General features: G+C 49.3%; 1 protein-coding gene across 1 annotated transcript; it reads right to left on the reverse strand.

Moving 5' to 3' along the window:
* Positions 1 to 322: 322 nt before the first annotated feature.
* Positions 323 to 8,423, reverse strand: LOC119348177. Its single transcript, XM_037616500.1, has 2 exons — positions 7,450 to 8,423; positions 323 to 564 (listed from the first exon to the last, which is right to left on the reverse strand). The coding sequence occupies exons 1-2, from the start codon at positions 7,965 to 7,967 to the stop codon at positions 540 to 542; spliced, it is 543 nt and encodes a 180-aa protein (XP_037472397.1). The 5' UTR covers positions 7,968 to 8,423; the 3' UTR covers positions 323 to 539.
* Between the last annotated feature and the right edge of the window lie 2,839 nt (positions 8,424 to 11,262).

An 11,262-nucleotide genomic window follows, 5' to 3' on the forward strand; every position in this document is an offset into this window, starting at 1 on the left:
TACTATGATCTAGTCAGTTCTATCCCGAACGTTCATCATGCAAGTTATTAGTTAAATAGCATGGAAAATGTTTAGTCCTGCTCATATGGAGGCTCACGAGTTTTTAAAACTGATTAAAGGCTCATATATAGCTAGAGATAGAGAGTGTGTATTGTTGCTCCATGCAGTACTATAGCATGTGTTGAAAAGCGCCATAGTTAGTTAACTGTGCCATGTAGTAATTACTTTTTTTCAAAAAGGGAGGACTCCCCGGCCTTTGCATCAGAACGATGCATACGGCCATCTTATTAAAGCAAATAAATAGGTTCCAACAAGGTCTCAAAGTCTCCAAACGAAAAGTAAAGAATAGCTCACACAGAGCCAAAAAGGGCTAGAAGACAAACTAGCCAAATAAAGGACGCCACAACCGGCTGGCAAAAGAGAGATAGGTAAACTAGCCAACTGGTTGAAGATATTCCGAGCTACCATCTCCTAGCGGATAGATCCAGTAACCAAACGCTCCATGGCCTCCGTCGGAGTGAGTAACGACCACGTACGGATCAACGCCGTGGCTCTGAAAATAACCTGCAAAAAATGAATGCGTGTTGTCCTGTTAAAAACCAAATCATTTCTGCAATTTCAGAGCGCCCACAACAAGGCGCATACTCCTACACAAATATGTTTCTCTAATTCGGGCTCTATCCCGTTAAGCCACGTTTCAAATAACGTGTTGATAGAACTCGGTGGAGTAATATTAAAAGTAATATATACCGTCCTCCATAATGCTTTGGCTAGCGGGCAATCAAGAAAAAGGTGCTCAGAAACTACACCTGGTAGGTCATGTCCAATTACGCTTTGTCAAGTTGTCCTTAATTAAAATAACTTGTTTATGGACAAACCACATAAACACTTTGATTTTCAAAGGGACTTTGACAGCCCAAACATGTTTGGACCTGGAATCGAGCTTGAATTGATAACATCAACATACATTGATTTAACTGTAAATACTCCAGACCTAGTAAGCTTCCAGCGTAATTCATCGGGTTGCTGAGAAAGCTGAACCTCCATCAGTCTACTTACTAGATGTAGCCATTCTTCCCAACGATTGCCCACTAACGCCCTTCTGAACAGAATATTATGGGGGATATATTGAAGTACCGTTGCAACAAAAACCTCACGTCGTTGAACGATACGATACAAGGACGGGTATTGAATGGCTAAGGGTGTCTCTCCGAGCCAAGTATCCTCCCAGAATCGCGTACTAGCACCGTTACCAACAATAAACTTCATTCTATTAAACATGGAAAGTTTGACTTTCATAAGCCATTTCCAAAAAGGTGAATCAGTCGGCCTTACTGTCACCTGAGACAAAGTTTTGGTTTGAAGATACTTGGTACGTAGGATTTGCGCCCAAGTGGCGTCAGTCCCACTGGATAACTTCCACAACCACTTGCTGAGAAGACATCTGTTCTTAACTTCAAGATTCTCAATACCAAGACCCCCTTGGTCTTTCGGTCTATAGATGATATCCCATTTGGCTAAACGGTATTTTCTTTTGATTTCATCACCCTGCCAAAAGAATCGTGATCGATAAAAGTCCAGTCTTTTCCTAACTCCAACTGGGACTTCGAAGAATGACAAAAGAAACATAGGCATACTCGTGAGAACCGAATTTATCATAATTAATCGGCCTCCGTATGACATGAGCTTGCCTTCCAGCAACTCAGTTTCTTTTCAAATCGGTCCTCGATGCACTTCCATTCTCTGTTTGTCAACTTACGATGGTGGATTGGTATTCCTAAGTAGGTGAAAGGTAAAGCCCCCAAATCGCACCCAAACAATTGTCTATATGCCTCTTTTTCGTCATTGGCTCTACCAAAGCAGAACAACTCGCTTTTGTGAAAGTTAATCTTTAACCCGGTCAATTGTTCAAATAAGCATAACACCAGCTTCATATTTCTCGCTTTGGCCAAGTCATGCTCCATAAAGATGATTGTATCATCGGCGTACTGAAGGATGGACACACCTCCGTCAACGAGAAGAGGTACCAGGCCACCCATTTGACCAGCCTCCTTAGCCCTTCCTATCAAAATTGCCAACATATCAACTACAATGTTGAACAGGATAGGGGACATCGGATCCCCTTGTCTCAGGCCCTTATGTGTCTGGAAATAATGACCTATCTCGTCATTCACTTTAATTCCAACACTCCCTTTTTGCGTATAGGATTCACCTGGCGGCGCCAGACTTCATCAAAACCTTTCATACGCAATGCCTGTAGTAGGAATGGCCATTTTACTTTATCGTGCGCTTTCTCGAAATCCATCTTAAAAACAACTCCATCCAATTTTTTTGAGTGAATTTCATGGAGCGTTTCATGAAGGACCACCATCCCTTCTAGGATGTTTCTATTCGGCATGAAAGCAGTTTGGGAATGCTGCACCACAGAATGCGCAATCTGTGTGAGCCGATTAGTCCCAACCTTGGTGAAAATTTTGAAACTAACATTGAGAAGGCAGATCGGCCTGAACTGCTCGATTCTCACATCATCCGTTTTCTTAGGAAGCAGTGTTATTGTTCCAAAATTTAAGTGAAATAGCTGAAGCTGTCTAGAGAAAACATCATGGAACATTGGTAGTAGATCCCCCTTAATAATGTGCCAACACTTTTTTGTAAAACTCCGCCGGAAATCCATCAGGCCCCGGAGCCTTATTATTTTTCATCTACGCTATAGCATCAAACACCTCCTTCTCCGAGAATGGTGCAACCAAAGTCTCATTATCATTAGCAGTTAGTTGAGGCACATCCTCAATCCTAGACTCATCGAGGGACACCCAACTATCCTCTGGAGGTCCAAATAACTGCATATAATACTCTGTGATGTAAAGTTTCAGGTTATCCTGACCTACAATAGTTCCTTCATCTTGTTCAAGCTGAAAGATTCTCTTCTTTCTATGCTTGCCATTAGCAATCAAGTGAAAAAATTGAGTGTTTGCGTCCCCCTGGACCACTCTGCGGACCTTAGCCCACAACGCCCACTTCAATTCTTCTTCGCGGAGAAGTTCTTTCAACCTCATCTCCGCATCTAGTTTATCCCGTAGCTCTGCGGCTTGCAAAATCATGGATTCGGCTTTTATATCTAGGGATTGAATCAGAGAAAGGAGCCTCTCCTTTTCAATCTTATAAATCCCACTAAGACGTTTAGCCCATCCCCGTAGGAAACTTCTCAAATGCCTAATCTTATTGTGCCAACGCTCGACAGAAGTCGAACCTCCTGCATCCTTAGCCCGTTCCCTGGCAATCAGATCCAAGAAACCTTCTCGTTCAAACCATGCCAGCTCGAACAAAAAGGTATTTTTGTTTCCCACGTGATTTGGCTCACCAGAGTCCACGAATAGAGGTGTGAGATCCGAAATTCCACGCGAGAGAGCCTGAACCGTTACGAGAGGGAACTTCTGTTCCCACTCGACACTCGCGAGGACTCGATCAAGCTTCTAAAACGTCGGGTTTGGCAACGCATTAGCCCAGGTAAATTTTCTACCCGACAGCTCTATGTCTCTCAGATCCAAGCTTTCAATAGTGGTATTGAACATAAACGACCATCTGCCGTCAAAATTATCATTATTCTTTTCCTCTCTCCTCCTAATGATGTTGAAGTCACCCCCAACTAAAATTGGGAGCTGCTCGGATCTGCAGATTTGAACAAGGTCCGCCAAAAACTCCGGTTTAAGTTCGGGTTGTGCGGCACCATAAACCGCCACCAGAGCCCAGTTAAACCCATCAACTTTGGACCCGACCCGAAACTTAACCGCGAAGTCACCCATCACTACACTTCGGACTTCCAGTGAATCGCATCTCACTCCAAGCAAGATCCCACCTGATCTTCCTCGCGGAGGAAGGCAATGCCAATCAAAATCGACACCACCCGATAAAGTGTTGAGAAACTGGGGCGCAAAGTTATCCCTCCCAGTTTCGGAGAGAGCAATAAAATCTAATCTATGCTCAAGAGACGCCTCAGCAAGAAACCTTCTTTTAGCCAAGTCCTTCAGACCTCTGTTATTCCAAAAGATTCTTTTCATATTTCATCATGAAATTTTTTGGCAGTCCGAATCCTAGAACTCCTACGAACCGCAGAAACGGGATAAATCTTCCGCTTCCACTTACGTTTGGGTTTACTTTGGTCCTCCATCCGGTCCTCATAACCGGGCTCAGTGGGTCTAGCTACTGCATCCTCTAGAGTTACATCCTCTTCCTCAGATTCAGGAGTGGATGCTGCAAGATCCGCACAAAAATTATCGAGCACTCTGACCCCCTCGCATTAATCTCTGCATCATTCATGAGTTTTACCGCTTCTAGGTTTCGAATTGTTTCTAAAGCGCGTTCCGCTTCCAAATCTAGGAGATCATTAACTGAGTTGGAAATTTCACTATTAGTACTTCCTAGCAAAACTCCTAATTGGTTGGCATTATTAATAATCTCCTCATTAAAAAATGCAGGATAGAATTAGACACGTTGACAGACATACCCGTAGTGACCTCAATGTCACGAAGCTTGGCCGCCCTCATAGCGCACCTCTGCTGCATGTCATCAACCTCCGGATGCTCCTGGATACTAGAACTCATCCGTCGCCCCACAGATACCGGGTCTGGGATCCCACCAAAAGCAATGACCTCCTCCCGAGAAACCGGAGGAAGCGGCGGTGGGCACCCAAGCCCCACGGACCAGTGTCTCATATCGAAGCCTTGGGCCGCCGGTAAACTAGGAGAGGGAAGCGCGGGCGCCGCCTGCCCGAGCACTCCCCCACCCCACCCCTCTGGCCAAAGGGCGTCGCCGTCCTGACTGCCGAAGGAGAAGGGGGGAGCGAGGCCATCTGCCCCAGACCCCCACCCTGCGCCATTGGAGATGTGGCCGCTCTAGCTGCTGCCGGAGAAGAGGGATCCGGGGCCACCTGCCACGGACGGCCTCCCCCCTGGCTGGCCATCGTCAGCATCGCCGGCGCCAGGATAAGAGGAGATAATGTCGAGGCCACCTGCCCCGGACTCCCCCCCAGGCACAACCTCCACAGCAACCGTCATCTCCCGAAACTCGACCACTGGGAGAACGGGGGAAAAGCGAAGCCACCTGAGGCGCCACCTCCCCCCCCCCCGAAGTTGGCTGAAACGACCCAAACCGCGGAGAACTCATAGGCTTCGAGGAAGCTGGTGCCGGCTCTACCCCGGGTCCGTCCCCAGGCAACTGAGCAACAGGTCCTGATCCGTTGGACCTCTCTCGTCCAGCCTCATCAGTCGGTGCCCCTCTAGCACCCGTGCTGTCATCACCCTCGTGCATATCCACATCAGTCCCATTAATCGCCTCAGCAAACAGATCTGCATCCTCAAACTCAATCTCAAGAGGAAACACCTCTCCCCTATAAGTCCAGTTGACCACATCAGGGACGAACTCAATGTCCAGAACGCTCACTAGAAGTCGGTCCACCCCATGGGCGCAGGTAAAAGCCATATCCACTTTCTCAGTTTTTCCAACCATAATACCCAAACTAGCCACAACTCGAGCATCCGTCAAAGGCTCAGAGGGAGCCCCGGAAAACCGTAACCAAACCTGAGTAAGGGGCTTTCCCTTATGCTCCACCTTCTTCCACTCATGAAATTCCAGAATGCATTTAGTGCCAGGAACTCTGCACAACCCAAAGCTCAGCAATCTCTGCAAATCATCCACAGTTGGAAAGTCAACCCTGAACACATTGTTCTCAATACTGACAAGTTCCCACTAGAAGTCACCTGGAGCCAGTTCCTGAAGTCTCTGCACAATCTGAGCCTCCGAAACCTCTCCCTGGGTAGCTTTCACAATTCCAGTGGTCAAACTCAGCGTCTCCACCGGAATCTCTCTCGCAGCCGGGGATTCAAAGAACATCAACTCAGCACAATATACTCCATACGTTGTAAGAGCCGGAACCTGATCACGCAGAAGAGGGCAACCCCCCGTGGCATGTGCTGGCTTACCACACGAATCGCACAACTCCGCCACGCACTCAGCAATGAAGTGACCCTTCTCACCACATCGATAGCATAGCATCTTCTCCTTCTTACGCGCCCACTTGGACGCTCTCTCTGAATCAGTCCTGTCGCCTGCCTCAGCTGAAACTCCCGTCCCAGGAACCTCCACGTTGGCCAGTGCCGTCACGACCTCCATCGCCTGGCTAGGCAGCTCAGTCGTCTGAACGGGACCGACTGCCATGACAGAAGCCTCATGGCCAACAACGGCCGGTGGCGGAGGCTGTCTGCGGTACCGACCACGACCACCACGGTGTCCACGGTAGCCACCTCTCTGCCGGTAGTCTGGGCCTGAAGCTCCCTCGATAAAACCACCCAGAGGGCCGAGAAAAGGCCTCTCAGCAGAACCATCACTCTGCCAGGCAAGACCGCGACCACCTCCCGTAGATGATGATCCACGGTGTTGGCCATCCCCATAAGCATCATAACCATCATCCCCCCACTATCCTCGGCGCTGATCATAAGACTCTCCAGCAACCGTGTTCTGCCTCGTCTGCGTTGGGCCCGAGCGTTTTTGTGTCGGCCTCGTAACGAAGTTAGGCGGCGGCGCGGGACGAGGCTGAACGCCGGCAGTGGCCTGGACAGCCGGCCTTGGGCCATTGGTCGAAGCATGCGCCGGAGGCCTCGGCGGAGCAGCACCGCGGCCCACAGCCGCAGTTGTCAGTGGCCTCGGCGGAGCAACTCCGCGCCCCACAGCCGAAGGTAGCACTGTAGCCAGAGCCGATGGCCTGGGTCCCTGACCGCCACGCCCGGCAGTCGGCGACGCCCCCACAGCCAGCGCCAGTCACGGGCCAGGCAGGGTCCCACGGCCTGCAGCGACCGCGGGTCTCAGCCCCGGCGGTGCGCCACGACCTATCGGCAGCACCGTCCGCTGCCCTTGTTGCCCGCCACCACGGCCAGCCGGCGCCGCCTCGGCACCCGCAGGAAGCTTGGGATCGGCCGATGGATTGTTTCCCCGCCCAGCCATAGAGAGAGGAGGAATACGAGCGGCACGTCCAGGTCCGCACCGAGGGAAGCCGGGCACCGCAGTTCGCTTCCTTACCCTAGGCGGCGGCAGAGAAGAGCGATCGCTCCGATCGTAATTCCTGCATGGCCCGATATGCACAGAGGTAGAGACCATATTTTCCTGGGCCACATACCCATTGAAAATCGGTCCACTAAGCCCCTCCTCAGCTCCCCCATGTTGGGCCTCATACCCACGCACGGGCTCACAGCCGGCCCGCTCATCCACAGCTCCATTACGGCCCAAGATGGCATTCAAACGTGCAGTCCTAGCCGCCCGGATCCCAGTCGCCGTGCTGGTCTCCGGCGCCGGCGGCGCTGCCTCCGATCTCCCCTTCCTCTTCTTTTTCTTACTAACAACACGAGTCCATGCATCTTGCATGAAGAAATCTGACAAAGTTAATGGTTGGATGCATACCTTAGGTAGAGGCCCTTTCCAAGGCCGGATCGCAGTCGCCGCCGTCCTCTGGTGAATACTCCGGCGAACAACCTCCACCTTATCCTCGGGATGCATCCCAATCCGCGCCGGATCATCGCCCGGACAATGTCGTCAACCAACGTGGCCACCTCCTCTTCCGAGTACCCAGGGCTGAACGCCTCGCAGATCACGTCGGAGGGCGTTTCTTTTGGATCTTTGGCTGCAACCGAGTGACGATCCTCGACCTCCTCTTCTTCGTCATCAACAAGCACCCAAAACCTTCCTCCAATCCGTGGATTCGGTCTCGTGATTTGATGCTCCGAAGTGGTTAGATCGACTATCTCGATCTGCTCCTCCCCGCCAGAAGAAACCTGCAAGCTATCCAGCACAAGAATTTCAAAGACATCAATATGCAAACGCATACCTGCTTGAATCATCTCACCAGCATTCAGGTACCGCCCGGCCAAAATGTCGTGTTCTTCATCCCTCACCGTCGTCCAACTTGAGCGCGGATGCATCTACACGAAACCATCCCGCCAGATCTCCATCCTCCGGTCATCTTGAAACGAATTCTCCAACGCACTTCATCGGACGGATTGGCGAACGGATCGTGATCCAGATCCGAGTCAGACTCGGAGGCAGCATAGCCTGGCGGCCGTGGCAGCGCCGGAGACGACGAGAAGGCAGCCGGAACCACGCCCCCAAGCGCCGGCTTGATCAGCGGAGGCGATGCCGGCGGCGGCGGCACGACCACCACCCTCTCTCCATCCCCCTCACGTGCCTGCGTGATTAGCGGAGATGATTCCGGCGGCGGCGCCCGCTCCCGCAGCTCCTCAGCAGACTCCTCGTTCACCGTGGTCGGCGGCGCGGGCGGTGGCTCCGGCATCGGCGGCTCGGTCGCCTCGGTCGCCTCAGCCGCGGCAGTCATCTCCCGCATCTCCTCAGTAATTACCTATATAGTAGTAGTACACATAGTTAGGTTGCTGTCATGCCATCCTTTTGCGTTCGTCGGTAGATGGGTGAAGCGTTCGAGTGGCCTAGATAGACTGAACTGAACATGCTTAGAAGAAGGCAGGCGCTGACGTTTCATTCGCATTGCATTCAGACAAAACTTTGGGGCTATATACATTGATATAGCTCACAGGTGGAGACACTGGTTTGATAGTGACCACACGAACATAAAGATGACAAGATGATAAGGGATTAGATAGCGATCTGGGATCTGTTTTCTTAGCTCAATTTTGGAGGGCTATATAGTTCACAGGTGGAGACACTGGTTTGATAGTGACCGCACGAACATAAAGATGACAAGACGATAAGGGAACTAGCTAGTAGATTAGATATCGATGTGGCTAGCTTAGAGGATGCTTGGATTCAAGGGACTATTTTTAGTCTGACTAAAAATAGTTTTTTTTAGAGGCTAAAGTTCCGAGCACCTCTGACTAAAGACAGGCTAGGACTAGTCTTGAGGCTAAAAAATTTTAGTCATAGGAAACCTACTAAAATATGTATTAGCCCTCTCTCTTCTCATTTAATGCCTCTCCTTTAACACATGTGAGTTCTGGATTGGAGGGTTTGGAGGATAATAAATGCTCAATAACTTGATTTTAGTCTCTTTAGTATTTGGATCCAAGCATAGGTGAGGCTAGCAAGTTTTAGTCCCACTACTTTTAGTCATGAGACTAAAACGTATCCAAACACCCTCTTATAATTAGCTCCATTCCAAGATGAAAATGGTTGGTCCAATCTACAGTACGTATCAATCATGCACGCATCCAATCAGGGCCGGCCCTGAGGGGGGGCAGGGGGGCGGCCGCCCCGGGCCCCCCAAATCCAGGGGCCCCCTTTGACCTGGTATGCCTTACGCAGCAGCAGGTCAGATCACGTCGTAGTTTTCCTGTTTTCATCGTTGCGATCCATCCATCCCTCCTCTCGCTGAGATATTGGGCCTGGCCCAATGCATGGGCGGCATGACCAATCCTGCCGAGGCCCTAGCGCACAATGCCCTCGTCTCCTTTTGTTCCGTCGTGGATGCCCATCGCGCGCCGCCAATGCCAAACTTCAGGACCCAATCGCGGCTAGGCCATCGCAGTCGATGCAAGGAAGGGGGATGAGGAGCACATATGTACGCTGGTCTTCAGGCCGTTGTAAGTATAGCTTCGCTCTTTTTTGATCGAATCTTGTGGGACTGTATGGATTTTCAGATTTGTCCCCTTCCTTGCGCTCGATCGAAAGAAATAGTCACCATGAGCAGGATTTAAGTTTGGCATCCAAAAATTAGGGTTTGTGGTGTTACTGTTCAATTTAGAGAAATTATGAGTATGGGCTGATGTCTACTGAAGCAGGATTGACCACTAAGTTACGTCAAATTCTGTAGGAGACTTGTCGATCAATTTATGGTTTTGTGGTGATTCTGCAAAATCCCTTTTCTCAAAAACATTCAAATAGTTCCTTTCCTTTAGAAAAAAATTCAACATAATCTCCAGGATCAAAGTTGATAGAAAATAATGCCTTTTGGATCTGGAGATGATTTCTAGTAATATACTGAATCTTCCGCTCATCAGTTTTCTCATATAGTTTATGACATTTAACTCATTATCCATGTTATCCCTAGAGCTTAGAAGATGGTTTGAATGCTTCAAGAACAATTTCTTTTATCAAGGACATGTATAAGGAGGCACTTGAATGATGGCCGAGATATGCTAAGAAGCATGAACATCTTTTAAATAGCTATATAGTGAGTAGAAACGGTGTGAGGTTTGTAAATTTCCAAGGGAGCTTAAATAGTTTGGTAACTTAAAAAAATTATTGAATGAGATTTACATTGGTACCATAGTAAATATAATTGCATCGACCAATGTGAGAGGTAAACTTTAAGGCAAAATGCAAATTATTTGATTTTTGCATGCATTTTACTATACTGTTAATTAATAATATTCACATATACATATATTGAATATTACTGTGATGTTTATATTGAGGACCCCCTGATTCTAGTCTCGCTCCGGGCCCCATAAATCTCAGGACCGGCCCTGCATCCAATCCAAGGCACACGCACAAAGTAGGCGTAGGCACGTCGTCGTCCAGATTCATTCACCATCATTAGACATAAAATGATTCCGGAATAGAAGAATTAAGGTTGAGACGATTAGGTGCCAACCGAGTGAACGGTCCCAACTGATGCTCAAATTAAATCCTGACCCAACCAACCATCCAACCTCACACAACTATATACGCATATGTACATGTGCGTCTTTATCGGGGAAAAAATGTACATGTGCGTGCATGCACGGTAATATATGACCCAAACTGGCAGCCAACACCACCCACAACCGCCGTTCGAACCGCATGTGCGGGTGACGGGATGACATGCGTGACATAAGCCATTTAACCCACGATCTGATGCTTGAATAATATGTAAGCTCAATATAAATTAACAATACTCATCCTGAGGGGTTAACGTCGTGGGGCATATGATAGCGAAATTGTTGGTTTGTTTTATCTGGACATGCATGCATGATGAATTGGAGAGGACGGGCTAGCTACAATTTGGGCGGGCACACACAACACACGACGCACCAGCTGTTAGTTAACTAACCAACACACAGAGAGAGTTTGAGAGATAGACATGGGTGGTAGCTAAAGCACACACGATGACACGACACGGCAAGCTACAGGAATTTGCTATCTAGCTTGTGGTGTTGGCCGCCTGGCCGGAGCTAGCTTAGCGGTGATGATTGAGAAGGGACACCCGCCGGAAATTTGGGAAGGGAAAGGGAAAGGGGCCGGGTGTGACCAGCCACGGGGAAGGCA

The sequence above is a fragment of the Triticum dicoccoides genome, chromosome 1A (genome assembly GCF_002162155.2).
Source record: "Triticum dicoccoides isolate Atlit2015 ecotype Zavitan chromosome 1A, WEW_v2.0, whole genome shotgun sequence".
NCBI classification, from domain to species: Eukaryota; Viridiplantae; Streptophyta; class Magnoliopsida; order Poales; family Poaceae; genus Triticum; species Triticum dicoccoides.

What these genes read in the sequence shown, in the direction of transcription:
- LOC119348177 (XM_037616500.1), bottom strand. Translation starts at nt 7,967, where the DNA reads ATGCATCCGCGCTCAAGTTGGACGACGGTGAGGGATGAAGAACACGAC. An exon ending in GGAAAGGGCCTCTACCTAAG is followed by an intron (nt 565 to 7,449) that starts GTATGCATCCAA and finishes CATTTTTTGCAG; the next exon opens with GTTATTTTCAGAGCCACGGC.